This window comes from Gracilinanus agilis, chromosome 3, assembly GCF_016433145.1.
Source record: "Gracilinanus agilis isolate LMUSP501 chromosome 3, AgileGrace, whole genome shotgun sequence".
Classification (NCBI taxonomy): Eukaryota; Metazoa; Chordata; class Mammalia; order Didelphimorphia; family Didelphidae; genus Gracilinanus; species Gracilinanus agilis.
The window spans coordinates 401563434-401579916 of NC_058132.1; the positions used below are offsets into that span (position 1 = coordinate 401563434).

At 37.5% G+C, this 16483-nt stretch overlaps 1 protein-coding gene across 4 annotated transcripts in view; it reads right to left on the minus strand.

Moving 5' to 3' along the window:
- CASK (calcium/calmodulin dependent serine protein kinase) overlaps positions 1–16483 on the minus strand; it is a 442102-nt gene that overhangs the window by 112459 nt on the left and 313160 nt on the right. For all 4 annotated transcript variants that reach the window (XM_044670183.1, XM_044670184.1, XM_044670182.1 and 1 more), the window contains exons 8-9: positions 14574–14696; positions 8856–8939 (exon numbers count right to left, since the gene is read on the minus strand). In XM_044670183.1, coding sequence (XP_044526118.1) covers positions 8856–8939; positions 14574–14696 — 207 coding nt within the window. The remainder of the gene's footprint in view (positions 1–8855; positions 8940–14573; positions 14697–16483) is intronic.

Here is a 16483-nt window from a genome sequence, read left to right on the forward strand (position 1 = left end):
TCTAGATCTGACAGAGGAATATTTAGATCTCCCACTAGTATGGTTTTACTATCTATTTCCTTCTTGAGCTCTGCCAGTTTCTCCTTTATGAATTTGGGTGCTATGCCACTTGGTACATACATATTGAGCAGGGTTATTTCCTCATTGTTTATACTGCCTTTAATTGGGATGTAATGACCTTCCCTGTCTTTTTTAATCATATCTATTTTTACTTTGGCTTTGTCAGAAATCATAATAGCCACTCCTGCCTTCTTTTTCTCATTTGAAGCCCAAAAGATTTTGCTCAAACCCTGAACCTTAAACTTGTGTATATCCACCCGCCTCATATGTGTCTCTTGTAGACAACATATGTTGGGATTTTGGTTTCTAATCCACTCTGCTATTTGCTTCCGTTTTATGAGCGAGTTCATCCCATTCACATTCAGAGTTATAATCATCAGTTGTGCATTTGCTGACATTTTCAAATCCTCCCCCATTCTTACCCCCTTTTTCCTTATACTTTTTTACCCTCTCCCTCCCATGCCCTCTTTGTGTGTAATAGAATATCCTATTTTCTTATTCACTCAAGTTTCTCTTGGTGTCCCCTGCTATTCACCCCCTCTTTCCCATCCCCCATGCCATCTTAGATTATTTAGTGTTCCACCCTCACCCTGTGAATTATTCTTCTTATTACTATAATAGTGAATAGAGTTCACTACAGAGAATTATACATAACATTTCTCTACATAGGAATACGGATAATTAGATCTCACTGAGGCCCTTAAAAAGGCAAATTTAAAAATTATAAGTTTTCTTTCTTTCCCCTCTGTATCTTATTTACCTTTTCATGTTTCTCTTGATTTTTGTGGTTGGATATCAAACTTTCCATTTAGCCCTGGTCTTTTCTGTGCAAATACCTGGAATTCTTCAATTTTGTTGAATGCCCATACTTTCCCCTGGAAATATATAGTCAATTTTGATGGGTAGTTGATCCGTGGTTGCAGGCCCAGCTCTCTTGCCTTTCTGAATATCGTATTCCAAGCCTTGCAATCTTTCAGTGTGGAGGCTGCCAGATCCTGTGTGATCCTGATTGGTGCTCCTTGATATTTGAATTGTCTCTTTCTGGCTTCTTGTAAGATTTTTTCGTTTGCTTGGAAACTCTTGAATTTGGCAATTATATTTCTGGGTGTTTTCTTTTCTGGATCGAATGTCGCAGGTGTTCAATGAATCCTTTCAATGTTCTATATTGCCCTCTTGTTGTAGGACTTCAGGGCAATTTTGCTGGATTATTTCTGTTAGTATGGAGTCCAGGTTTCTATTAATTTCTGGTTTTTCTGGAAGACCAATTATTCTCAAATTGTCTGTTGTGGACCGGTTTTCTTGGTCTGTCACTCTCTCATTGAGATATTTCATGTTTCCTTCTATTTTTTCAGTCTTTTGACTTTGTTTTATTTGTTCTTGTTGTCTTGAGAGATCATTAGCTTCCAACTGCTCAATTCTAGCCTTTAGGGATTGGTTTTCGGCTATAATCTTTCGGTTTTTGGCTATAATCTTCTGGTATTCCTTTTCAATCTGGTCATTTCTGGTGTTCAATTTGCTTATCAGTTCATTTGGTTTCTGAGCCTCACTTTCCAATTGCAAGATTCTACCTTTTAAACTGTTATTTTCTTGCCAGATCTCTTCCATTTTCCTCAAAATCTCAGTTTTGAACTCTTCCATAGCTTGTGAGGAATTTTCCTTATTTGAGGAGGGTCCGGATGCTTGTTTGTTCTCCTCCTCTGTTTGCTCGGTTGTCTGGATTTTCTCTGTGTAAAAATTGTCGAATGTTAAAGACTTCTTTTTCTTGTTGTTAATCTTTCTCTTCTGAGCTTCCTGAGACTGGGTAGCCATCATTAGCCCAGCAGCTTCTCAGGTTTATCCTTGCGCTCAGGGTCTGTCCGCGGTCTATTGGCTCCTGAGGTCTGTCTGGTTTTTTCCAAGGTCAAGCCCCCTGGTGGACCCCCTTGCTTGATCCTCTGCCTGAGGTTTCTCTACAAGTCTCAGGGCGCTGCTTCCACAGTCATATGCCCGTCTGCACTGGTTCCCCACTCAGGGTTTCAGAGCTTTAGCTCATGGCTGTGTCTGCCTCCACCCACGCCTCCGCCCGCGCCTGCACTCTGAGCCTGCGCTCTGCGCCCTGCGTCCGTTCTTGGCGTCCTGCTCCCACGCTCAAATTTTGTGTGCGTTTGTTAGCTTTTTGGGGTCCTAAATCTTGCTGCTCTCAGGAACAGGCCCTGGAGCTGCCAATGATTCGATGGGTGCCCCAAACTTGCTCTATTTTTTTTTAGCTGGCTTTGGCGCTATAGGTGTTGTGTGTGTGTGGGGTGGTTGCTCAGCCCGTGATTTAGTGAGAGCTGTTTCACCCCTTTATAGCATGGAAATGCCTCGATTCCACGTACCTTCCATGCTGTGCCCTGTTGTGGGGTTTCTCCGTTCGTCTGGACTTGTTTTTATGTCCCCTTGAGGAGTTTTGTGTGTTTCGGTCAGGAGAGGTTAAGAGCTGCTTCTTACTCTGCCGCCATCTTAACCCAGAACCCTGTCTTTTGTTTTTATATGAAATTCTTTTTTCATATATTCCTTCATACCACTCTACCCATATAGCTACTCCTTATAATACAGATTAAAAAAGAATGAAGAAAAAAGGCAGTTTAGCAACATATCAACCATGTCCAACATTATATGTTATATTCTATACTCAGAATCTCCTGCCTCCATGGTGCAGCTTAGTCATTATAATGACAGAATTTAGAACACTGCTGCTGTGATTCTTTTCACTGTTCTTGTTCAGCTTACTTCAAAGCTGGATCAATATACACCAGTCTTCCCATGCTTCTCTGAATTATGTATTTCACATGAATTCTTTCTTACCTCATATGCCACACACTGGTACTCTATTTCATCCACATAAATTATGTTTAGCTGTTGTCAAATTTGATGGACACTGGTTTGTTTTTAGGTCTTTGTTCTCATAATAGGTGCTATTACTACATTGATGTATATGTGGGAGCAGTCTTTCTGACTTTCAATCTCTTTGGTCATTCAATCTCAGTGGTCATTTTGGGTCAGAGTATGGATATTTTGGTTACTTTTTCTGTCTAATTTCAAATTGTTTCTCAGAATGGTTGGATCAAATCACAACTTCACCCATATTGCATTAATATGCCTGTCCTCCCATAATTCCTCAAAAAAAAAAAACCAAAACAACAGATCTTTTTCCTCTGTAGTCATTTAAAATTTTGGGATATAAGGTAAAGCTTGGGGTTATTTTTATTTGCATTTTTTACTATAAAGGGCATGAAAATGTAAGATCCTTTTGGCTCCACTCACAATTTCTGTGACCGCCTACACTCAACACTTCTCTCCTTCACTACCATTCTCCAACATGTGATATATTTCCCAAATTAGAATGTAAGCTTTAGGTGGCAGGGATGAGGAGCTCCCTTTTCTATTTGTACCCCTGGTACCTAAAATTTAGTAGATGACTAATAAATTCTTATTGATTGATTGATCAACTGATCTTTGACTTCTCTTTATTGACTAGCTTCTTTGCTGGTGTCTACTTCTCTGGTTCTAGCTTTCCTCATTCTTTAAAGAGACTTTTATTGGACCCTGCCAATCCCCTCAAGTGAACTCTTATGTTTTCTCTCTCTCACAGCTGAACTTCTATAGTTATTTACTCATTATTTCCATTTCTTCATCTCTTTCTCATTTCTAAATTCCTTCAAATCTGAAAGATATTTTATTAAAGTTTCTCTTTGATAGTGAACCTCATAGCTGCTAAATCTATGGTCTTTTCTTAATTCTCATTCTGCTAAGACACTTTGCAACTTTTAAAGTGTTATATCACACATTGTACTCTTGGAAACTTTTTCTACCTTTGGTTTTCATGACACTGCTTCTTTTCCTTGAGTTTCCTTCTGTCTTACCAAATATTCTCTATCTTCTTTATGGAACCTCAACTGTCTATTGAGAATGAAAATCCTTGGGGGCAGCTAGGTGGCTCAGTGGATTGAGAGACAGGCCCAGAGAAGGGAGGTTTAAATGTGAACTCAGACACTTCCTACCTGTGTGACCCTGGGCAAGTCACTTAACTCCTACTGCCTAGCCCTTACCACTCTTCTGCCTTGGAACCAATACAGTATTGATTCCAAGTCAGAAGGTAAGGGTTTTAAACTCAACAAATAAATAAAGAAAAAAGTGAAAATCCTCCAAAGCTCTTTCCCATATATTCTTCTCTTTTCTCTAACCAGATTTCACTGGCTCAAATGTCATCTCTGTGCTTTCAAATCTATTATATCCAGCCTCAATAGCTCTCCTGACTTGAAGTTACATGCCATTAATTATCAGACATCTCCTTATGATTAGATATTAGGTGCTTCACAAATCAAAATAAACATGTCCAAATAAGAGCTCACTCCTTAAACTCATTTATCCTCTAAGATACATTATTTTGCTGAGGACATTATCATCTTTCTATTCACACAGGTTTGCAAGCTCCAAATTGTACTACTTAGGAAGTTACAGTTATAGGTTGTGGTTTTTAGTGTGAAAACCTCATAATCTCTTTTATTTGCTAGTTACATTCTATATCATTTTTCTCCTTTTACCTGAATCTTCTGGTTTAAAAAAAATTAGAATACTATTTTCCAAAGCAGTTAAAATGAGTGGAATCACTGTATTCTTTATTAAATAAATTTGCATCTTTTCAATTACAACCTGAAGCAGATACAGTTTGGGAAGCAATGCATATTAATATGAGTTGAAGATGATGATTCCCTTCTGACTTAAATCTGAAGTGCTTCCTCATTACATGGAAGTAGCAGCCCTCCAACCTCAATTCTAGCATGCCTTCTTCTCTCAGAGATCAGAGATCTCATGAGGCACCAAAAGGTGGAAAGAGCTGACCATGTTTGCTGAGATCTCTTTCTCTCTCTTAATATCCCAACCCCACCTCAACTTCCCCGGATCCCATAGGTCTGGGCTCCTTTGGGCCCCTGGCTATATGATATGGCTGCCCATATCACTTTGGTGAATAAGGAGTTAATTACATCATTTCAAGAAAATGGAGGTCTATTTGGCTTTATCTATCCTGTCATTATGCCCAAAGAACCACTTGGCTTTCCAACTTGTACTACTACGCCCTCTGATACCCTCAGCCAAACCTCAAGGAGAGTAGGTGTTGAATAATATTTAAGGAGGCTGGGCTGGGACTATGTTAGTGAAAAGATGCAGGGATGAGAGGCAGGGACATACTTGACATACAGCAAAGGGACAGGGAACCAAGAAGGAGGTAAGATGACTGAAAGGACAGGAAGAGGCTAAGTTGAGAAGAGGTCTCAAATGTTAAGCAGAAGAGTATATATTTGATCCTAGAGTCACTAGAGCTCCCCGAGTATAAGATCACATAGTCACATACACCTACAAGAAAATCCTTTTAGAGGTTATGAGGAGGACAGGTGGAAGTAGAGACAATTTTGAGGCAGGAATCCAAAGAGGTGCTGCTGTAGAAGTCCAGGGAAGTATTGATAAGGTCCCTGAACTAGTATTGTTCATATCGGAGATTTGATAGCTAATTAGATATGAAGGGAGAGTAAGAGAGAAGAGTTGAGTATCACATGAAGATTGAAACCTGGTTACTAGAAAAGTGGTGGTACTTTCAACAAGGACAGCTCTCCCTTAACATAAGCGGATGTAATGCAAGGTGCCTAACAGAAACTTTTTGCTTCTGTAATTTCTAACGATCACAAAAAGTCAGTTAAACATCTTAGAATGTTCAGAAAGTCAGTTAGAACTTTAGCCTATAAATAGAGGTGAAGTTCCAACTGACGGGGCTTTTGCCTTCTGGCTTTCGCTGTGGCTGGAAGCTTTTGCTTTGGCCTTTCGGCTTTGGCCTAACTGCTTCGGCCTTGGCCTGTGCTTGTTTTGTTTTGGGGAAATTTGGCCCTATCTCATTTCTCCGGACCTCTCCCTGATCTCCCATCTCCATGCATCCCCTTCCCTGATTTTCCTTTGGGTTCTGGTTTGAAGGGAGGGCTTGGTGATTGAACATTGTGGGTTTTACTTTCTTTAGATAATTAGAGTATCCTCAAATAAGTTATCCCTAGGTTTGATAAAGACTTTATTTAAAAGGCAGTCAAATCTTCCTGACTAGGAGAGCCGGGCTCTCTCTAACTCTCTGTCACCCATCCCCACCATCACCCTTTCCCTAGCAGCAGTTAGAAAACCCTGAACCCCTCTCCCCTTCTGACTGACCCTGGTATTAATAAATCCCCTTGTTACCTATTCAAACCCTCTGGTGAATCATTGTGTCGAAAATTAAGACAAGGGTTCAAGAGGAAGGAATAATTTTCTTTTATTTCTTGAAAAACTCGGGTATCCATCTTGGCAGAAAGTACCTCCCTGAGACTTCCTCCAGCCATCAGTTTGACTGGCAGGGAGGGGCCCTCTCGACTCCTCCCTCAAGAGACTGGAGAAACTAACAAGAGAAACCTTCCAGTCAAATCTAAATGTTTCTTACTGGCCCTGGTTTCCTCCCTGTATCCTCTGTCTCAAGCCTCTGGGAATAAACCTGTTTGAGCTGCCCTCTCCTACATACCCCATTTCCCTTATCTCATATATACCTTCCCATACCTTCATTCCTCATCCAATCACCTTACAATCCCTATACTCCCTTTATCCTTCCTCACACCCAAATTGCGTTTCTTTTGACCCTACTCAGATTACTATATTTACTTATATTTTTTTATAACACGGACTATTACAGACTCCCCCCTCCCCTAGAGATAGAGAGTGGGGGAAATCTGCTGAGAGACATGAGGGAGGCAGAATCAAGTGTATGTGACAGAGGCTGGGTGAGATGAGTCTCAGTAGCAGCAGAGGATGAAATAAAAGGGTTTTGAGTTGAAGAGAAGAGAAAAAGAGTTTGCAGTGAAAGGCTTTAAATCTTTTCATAAAACATGAGGTGGGCTACTTAGCTGAAAGGAATGGAACAGCCGCTGTAGTACATGGAAAAGAGAATCAATTAAAGAAGGATAGAAAGAATGTTGCTTGCTATATAGTGGGGGCTCAACTGAACCTGGAAAACAAATCTTTAGTGGCCCCACTCTCATTTAGAGGTCCTCCAGCTCTCTTCAGCAGGGTAAGCACAGAAGCAGTGGGAATACTTCAGGTAAGGCAGGCGTGGAGAAAGGACAAATATTTGAGAATAGAGGATGGTAAAGAGCTGAACTCAAAGGAGTCACATGAACTGGGAAGGACAACCAGAACCTAAGCAAGAAGAAGTGAGCAGTGTGGGAATTGGAGGCCAAGGGGAAGACAAAGAATAAGAGTAAAAGACAAGGTAAGACTGAATGACAGAAGATAACAATCAGGTAAAAGAAGTTTAGAATTTTTGATCAGAGAACTGGAATACCTGTGGAAGATGGCAAGCTCAAGGCTGCCACTATTGCCATGTGTAGCTGAGGCAGAGTGGAAGAGAGTCATCCAAGTTCAACAGATTAATGAAATGGGAGGTTAGTATGTTTGATAATATGAATAGAAGGGAAGGAGTTGATGTAGAGGGAAAAGCTATGATCTAGGTCAATGATGGGCAATCTTTTGAGCTTGGTGTGTCAAAATTCACCAAAAAAACAAGTGGCCGCATGTCATTGAAAATGGCTATGTGTGTCAGTGCTGACACGTGTGTCATAGGTCTGCCATCACTAATCTAGGCACTGAACTCACTGAGAAAGAAGAGAGAAGAGATTAGAAAAGATAATGCCACCAGGATTTGGATTAAATGTTAAATGAAGACAGAGTGAACCTCAAAAGAGAATTTGAGTGATAACAGAGGATCAATTGGGAAATAGTCATGAACTCTAAAGAGTCAGGAACTCCACTTAAGAAGGGAGCTTGGCTCACATCTTATTTCTTACTTGACTGCACACTTTGGGACTTCTCTGATTTTCCCACTATGTCTCAGAAAATTCATTATTGGAACTGCTGCATCATGCTGCAAGGTAAGGTCCCTTAAGCCTTGGTATTTTATCTCATTATCACCCTCTAGCCTTTTGATTGTAGAGTAGAGGTATGAACTTAAAAACCTTCATTTAGAGAGGGAGCTCAGTTCAGATCATCTCCTCATTTCTCACCTGACTGCACTCCTTTGGGACTTCTCTACCACCCTTCCCCTCAGCCCCCATAATCCCCACTATTCCTTTTGTGTCATCATATTCTCAGTGCTTAGTATAGTATCTGGCACACAGTAGGCACTTAATATATGTAGACTGTTTGACTGAATAGATGGCAAGTCTGAAAGTGGCAGTGTAGAGCAAGGTATTCTGATTACTCTGATGGGATTCCTAAAAGGAATGAAGCAACCATCTGGAAATTCTGCCTGGTGGGGCAGTATTCTGGGAATTCTATTTAGTCGCTTTGCAGTAGTTATTTAATACCAATGTTTTTTCCACTGAACTATATTCACACTACCTCTTAAAAATACTCAGAACTTGTCCAGTTTATAGCTAAGGGAAAATATTAATTTAACAACAAAACATTCAACAAATGAGTATTGATAATTTTTCAAGTAACTGAATTTCATTGTCTATGAAATTAAAGAGGACCAAGTAATGTCTTTAATTTAGCATAATATATTATTCAGATTCATACCTTGTAATTATTTGGAACCATAAAAAAATTGTGATAAAACAGGTCGATATTATGAATCTTAAAATAATCATAATTTTAAATGTAAAAGTTGCTTTAATTTAATTAATTTAATAATTGTCTGGCTTATACAAGAAACTAGCTGGTAATATTAATTTGGTTACTTTGTCTTCATTAATTTTTGCAAATCTTACCTTTAGTTTCCTCCTTGCATTAAATTTCCGTAGTTGCTCTACAGTTTCAGGAAGATGAATCTTGTATGCATAGCGATCTCTTTCCTATAAGAGATAACATGTTTACCAATATTTAGTCACATGAAAAATTAAGAAATTTAATCAAAAGCAAACTGCAAAGTCAATATAATAGTTGATGGAAAATTAATATGGATTTTATCCAAAAGACATAAACTAGATTTAGTCTATAAAGAAGAAGAAAGTTAAAAATTGAAATTAAAATGGTGTTTTGTACTTTCAGTAATGAAACCAGAATATAAAAAGGCTGAATAATTTTTGGAATCATGCATTTTTAGTTTTATAATTACATGGCTTATATGATTAAATTATATAATCATTGTGGCCATTTAAAATTGGATTTGGGTTAGTTTCTGTCAAAATTAACAAATTCAACCTATACAGTATTTATAGCAGTATGTCTGGCGTACTGTAGGCTGTGTTAACAAAGGTCCATTGATTATAAATGGGCAATTTAGTCAAATTATAAGATCCTAGAATTAAGTTGACCGAGAGCGATTTCCTTCCCAATTTAAGGGATGCATGACTTTGAAGTCTGGAAAATCCTGATTTAAATCTTGGCTTTGCCACTTACTTGAACTTGAGCATATCATTTATTTTTTCTAGACCCCACTCTCATCATTTGTAAAGTAATGGGGGTGGCTAGAAGGGAAGAGGAATAGGAGGGACTAGACTAGATGACCTCTAAGATCCTTCCCAAATCTAACTCTATGATCCTATGAACATTTCTTATTGGTGTACATACAGTGATGACTGTATTAGAAGGTGTCCTGGAGATACTTTCTTCATAGTTGATAGTGAAACATCAATGACTACTCCTTTGAATCTGTATTCAACTAGTTATGTAACCACTTTATTTTATTATTATCTAACCCATCTCTTCCCTTTTCTCACAAGAATAGCATCAGCTGCTTTATCCAAGTCTAGATAAGTTCTTTGTTCAATATGACAATTGCCTGTAAAAAACGCAAATGAACTCATGTGAAATGCTCACTCTTTGTGCCCACTATTATCCTTTTCTGGATGATGATCACTATCTAACTAATTTCTAGAAATTTTCCAGGAATGGAAGTCAAGCTTACTGGCCCAGAGCTTGTAGATTTTTATTCTCTTCCCCTCTTGAAAAAATGAGACATTTGTCTTTCAGTTCTTTAATACCTTTTCTTGTCTCTGTGACCTTTCAACTACTGCTTACAGTGGTTCAGCAAACAAAACAATCAATTCTTTTACTATCTGAGGATATTTGTCATTTGGGTCAAGTGGAATGTGAATTAATCAAACAGATCCTTTCTTATTGTCTCCTTACAAAATGTGTGCATCATTTCCCTAACAGTACTTCTGTTCTGTCAATTAGCATTAAAGGTCATTTTCTTTAGCAGAGGAAACAAACAATATTAGGATCAAGGAGCTCTGACTTCTCTCTTTGGTCACTTGTCCACTTATGTAACAGCCCCATCCCTCCTTTGATTCTCTTCTTTCCCAAAATCACTGACCCTTGCTACCATCAAGATTTTGTGACAGCCTTGTGATTTGTTTTCCATATTCCTTTGCTATTTTGTGCAACCAAGTGGTCTTTAGTATATCTTGATGACAATATTCCTTTTGTTTTGCTTCTGCCTCACTCAACGAAATGTTTTTCATCATGTTCTGCACCCAGCTATTATTCTTCCTTCCCCTTAAAATTTCTTCACATATTCATTTAAATCATAAATACCATCCAACAAAATTGCAATGATATTTATGAGATCAAATTTGCCTCCTTAAGTTAAGAAGGAGTTCTGATGACACAGAAAGCATTCTATAATAAAATTCCTAAGAGAAACCCCCCCAGTGATTAAAGGTAAAAAAACAAATTAACAAACCAACCTTACCTTTTTTCTTAGCATAAATTCTAAGACAGAAAATTGGTGAAGGCCAGTTAATTGGGGTTAAGTGACTTGCCAAGGGTCATACAACTAGAAGTATGTGAACTCATATTTGAACCCAAGTTCTCCCAACTCTAGGCCTGATGCTCTATCTACTGAACTAACTAGTTGCCACTAAAGGTGAATTCTAATGTTAATGAATAAAATTTTTACAAGGCAAATGGTTTTTATTTTAACCACATCCTCTCCCTTAAAACTTTAGCAGCTCTCCATTGCCTCTAGAATAAAATACGAAGTCTAATATTTGGCATTTAATACCTCTTCACATTGTACTATCTTTCTAGATAGATTCAAATTACTTGTACACTGTAGGTTCCAAGTCAAACTAGGTTCTTTACTACTGTCTGTACAGGATACTATCTCCCATCTCCATGTATTTGCACAAATTGGGCCCATGCCTGGAATATTCTCTTTCCTTACTTCTGTTCTGGGAACCCTTAGCCCTTTTTAATGTTTAGCTCAGAAGGTACCTTCTACACAGCCTTTTCTGATTTTCCTAGGAGCTAAGTCTGCCAGAAATAACTTTATATTTATGTTATATAAATCATGTATTTACTTATCTGGATGCATATTATTCCCCCTATATTCACCCCAAAACAACCAATATAAGCTACAAGAGAGCTGTGGCCACTTCATTTTTGTTTTATATATCCCCCCAATACTTGCACAGAGCCTGTTACATAGTATGCACTTAAGAAGTGCTTGGTGAACTGGACCAAATTGTTTTTTTTCCCCCTCTGTAGAAGCATGTACTGTCCAAATAAAACACTTTTTCATCTTGATGGTGTTTACATGATAAATATTTTATAAATGATTTCATATTCTGGTTAGAATAACATGAAGCAATAACCTCTTTCCCTTAGGCCAAAAGAAAAAATCTCCAGCATTTAGCAGTTACAAGAATATGATTAAATAATGAAAAGTTTGAGTCCAAGATAAAAACATATGCAATAAAATCTTATTTTTAAGTTAAAATCAAATGATATAAAAAATGTCAAAAAAAAGTGAATGGAATGAGAAAGCAGAGAGCAGTTGAAGCAATGAAGCAAATAACTATATAGATGAATTCCTAGATACATTTAAATATTAAAATCAATTTCAGCTTAATAAATGTTGTCTATGGCTTATAAAAAAATCACATGATATTTTTGTTTTTCTTCTAAACTAAAAGTTATAGTCGGTAAAGTGCAAGATATATACCTACCTACTCATATATATATATATATATGTGTGTGTGTATATATATATATAAAAGTCCATTTACTTAATCTTATAATTGAACATAGGAAAAAAATTGAACAAAGGAAAGAACATACAACTGCCTAATGAAAAGAGAAAAGACATCATTTTTTCTTTTGATTCTTATTTTTTATTTATTAGGCCCATTAACCATTACACTAATTAAAATATGGAGACCTCTGAAATAATTTTTAGGAATCCAGGTCTAAATAAACAGTTTAGTGGAGTTAGAATATTTTCCAATAAAAAACTTTTTTATAAATATGTGGTAGAAGTTAAAACTGGAATACAGTAAAAAACCATCCTTAAGAATAACTCTTTAGGGGACATGTGGGTGGCTCAGTGGTCTGAGAGCCAGGCCTAGAGATGGGAGGTCATAGATTCAAATCTGACCTCAGACAATTCCTAGCTGTGTGACCCTAGGCAAGTCACTTAACCTCCATTGCCTAGCTCTTACCACTCTTCTGCCTTGGAACCAACACACAGTATTGATTCTAAGACAGAAGATAAGGGTTAAAAAATAACTCCTAGTTATTTCTTTTTGCTCTGATGCCAAAATTTGATTCACAAAGAAACACAAATGGGCCAGAATAATATTATAAAAGTTGTTCAAATGCACTTTTAGGTAACGTGTAATGCTAGTATTACAAAGTTTAGTCTAAAAACCACGAATTTAGCTAACTCAGTTGTCCCTAAAGGAGGTGAACAGAAAAATATGAATGTCTGGCTCCTGTAAAAAAAGACTGTGCTTTTAGAAAGGCAGCTTAAAAATTAATATAATATGTCACTCTCTCCAAGCAAGTAAGATGAAATACTTGATCTTAAGGCAGTTGGATATACATTCTTAATGTAGCACTTTTCCCTAATGAAGTTCCACTGTCCTCCCAAGGATTCTACTGATTTAAGTATTGATGATTAAAAGATAAGAAGCCAAATGACTCCCATCTTCCCTCCTTCACTTTCTCCCTCTCCCTCTCTTTCCTCCTGAATTAAAATTTCCCCTTTCTAAAAATTACCACCTAAACTGATATAATAATTTTTCTGCTATTGCAAAAGCAAAGTTTTCTTTGCATCTTAATGGCCTATCATATTAACCATCTTTCTGGTCAATGTTTGATTTTGGACATTTATTATGTGTAAAGCTTGTTCAATAAATATTTGACTTAAGTAGTCAAGATATATTCATTGAACATTTACTCTCAGTGCTAAGAGCTGGGAGCATTACAATGGGGAAAACTCCCTGGCCTTAGGGAACTTGTAATTTAGTTATGGAGATAAGACATACAGAAAATAAATAAAACAGAAAGTAGACTATAACAAACACATAGAAGAGATAGAAACAAAAGAAAAATTTGGAAAGTCAGTAAGGCCTCAAAAATTAAACAGTATTTCAAGAGGCACAAATTTATAAGAGAGGCATCAAGGGAATAATAGTGTGAGCAAAGGTACATAGGGTATGGCCAGAAAACAGTGAGTAGAAAAGTCTTAGTGGAAAGAAATGTTTATCTGCTGAAGATTTACTAAGTCACTACTATGTCTCAGGCATTCTGCTAGATGTTTGGGATCAAAAGACAAAAATCAAATAGTCCTTGACTCTATTGCACTTTGGGGAGTATGAACATAGATAAGTATAACACAAGGAAGAAAGTGAAGGTGACTAAGGAAATTGAAATCTATAAAAAAGCAAAAGTGTCTGGTATATCTGAGGAGCGAGAGGGTAGTAATAACTTAGGGAATCAGGGAAAGCTTCATGGATGAGGGCATACTCCTGACTTGATGGATATAAACTTTGAAAGTTTGAGAGGAAAAAACAGCATCTTCCAGGAAAAGAGAATGCTTTATGCAAATGGATGGATGTAGGAAATGGTACATTAAGTTTTCAGGTAACATTAAGTCATCTAGTTTGGCTGAAATATAGAATGCATCTAAGGAAAAATATGACAAGCTTAGTGATGTAGTAGTCTGGAGCAAGAATGTAGCCTTAAATATCAGCTTAAGGAGTTGACATTTTATCTTAAATGCACCATGGAGCCTCTGAAATATTTTGGGCAAAAGAATTATATGATAGTCCTGTAATTTAGAAATATTATTTCTGTGAAAGATAGACTGGAATGGGAAAAGCCTGGGAAGAAGACTAATTCATGCAGGTGAGAAGCACTGAGTAAACATGTTGGCAATGTGAGTATAGAGATGGGAATTTAAGAAATGTATTAAAATCAAGAATTGTGGATTCATAGAAATTGAGAGTTGGAAAGAACTTCAGAGACTATATAGTCTAACTCTTACACAAAAGGAATCTACCATAACATACTAAACAAGTGATCACACAGCATCTGCATGAAAACTATTTATAAGGTGGAGGAATCAGCCCCAATACCCAATTCCCCTACTCCCCCCTAAAGACTGGTAGGGAAGAATGAAAAATAGTTGAAACAAAATCCAAATCCTTCTAAGAAGAGAGTCCATTGTGTGAAGTTCTGATTCCTTTTTTCTTTACCTTAAGCCAAGGATGATTAAGTGCCTCGTAAACTGTTATTCTTTCAGCTGGATCCAGCATCAACATTCGTCGGACCAGGTCTTTGGCACTTTCAGAGATATGGCTCCACTGTCTGGGATTCATCTGAAAAATTAAAAGATGAAAAGAAAACTATCATCTTTAATGAGATATTAACAATTACTATAGTTACATACTGTTGTAAGGTAAAAATAAAAGTACTAAAAAAACCCAATATACCAAAGCCCATCTCAAAAGCTTGTCTTGTAATGAAGCAGAGGTAGAATACATTTATCCAACTTTTTAAAATGCACAAACTGTATTCTTAATTAAAAAATCTTTTAAGTTTGCCCACACTGTTAAAGAAACTCATAGTTTGTATATTCAAAGCATATGCTAACTGTAGTACTTATTCTGTTTCCAGTTTTTAGTTCCTAACTAGAAATCAGCAAACATTTATTAGAAGTCTCTCAAGTGCAAGGTATTGTGCTAGTTGCTGGGAATACAAAATCAAAAATGATTCTTAGACCTTAAGAAGCTTACATCTGATGAGGGCTCTTCTCTATGAATAAACATAATTCAAGGTATCTTGGGGAGAGAGATAGCACCACTAACTGAGACTAGAACATTGGGGAATGCTTCATAAACGATGTGGGTCTTAAGCTGAGCCTAGAAAAAATACAAGGCAGAGATGAAAGACTGTATTCCAGGGATGAGGATGTGGAGCTACATTCTTTGAGCGCTTTGTGGGCTCTCAAGAGCTCTTGTTGAGCTGGGAGAAAGAAAATCTAGTTTTGGGAACAGTTTGGTGAGAAGATAAGAGGTTTGGGAAGGGGAATAAAATGAAATAAGATTATATATATCCAACAGTACAATAAAATATCAATAGATTTTTTTTTTATCACACTGATGTACTCTCTCAAAAGGTAGTTTTAAACTCACCCATATTTTTCTATCTTGTGTGATTCTTGTTCATGTCCTCCCCTTAATCCTTTATAAAAGAGCCAACATGTGGAGGCTAGATTTCTTCTCTCTTTTTCCCTCAACTCTTTACTTTCTGTCTTAGAATTTGATAGTATCAGCTCCAAGGCAGAAGAGTGGTAAAGACTAGGTAATGGGGGCTAAGTGACTTCTCCAGGGTCACAAAGCTAGGAAATGTTGGAAGCCAAATTTGAACCTAGGACCTCCCCTTTCCAGAGGCCAAGCTCTCAATCCACTGAGTTATCCAGCTGCTCCCTTTATCTTTTAAAACGAACTATTGTAGAACTTCAGCTGTCCATGTGTCACATCCTTTGCTGGCACTGTATGATCAATCCAACTTTTTCCTGTTTATACATTACTTGGATGACATTTTTATGCTATTGTTTGTTTACAAGTTATTGTTGGTAATATGCTGTAGCCTCTCCGTTGTCTTTTGGATCACCTTCATTCTTTGGAGACTGAAGAGTTAGCTGTATGTTAGCAGCGAGGTAGTATCATCAAGATAATAAACCATCTCATACTGCGTCCTAATATCCTGAAGGTAATGGGGAGAACTTTGCTTCTGGTGACTCAGAGGAGGGGCTAAGTAACTGCACTGTGTGAATCTCCTGGGTATCCTCTGCTCCCTAGGGGAAAGGGCTGGGGTAGGTGATGTAATGCATGAACTCAGTACTACCCTCGGGTACCTGATCACTATTTTATTTTACTTTATTTTTCAGTTCCAGGGTGTGAAATGGATGAGTAAGATGACTCACTGGGGTTGTATATAGTTGTTATTGTTACTATTCAGAGGAACTTACTCTCCAAGCCTAAGAGTCACTCTTAGGCCACAACGCTATCTGAAGTTAAACAGTTTATCAAGGTAAGATAGCTTTAGTTCAGATGAGTTCACCCTTGCAGACCAGAGGCCACAGGCCAAGATGGCTGGGCTA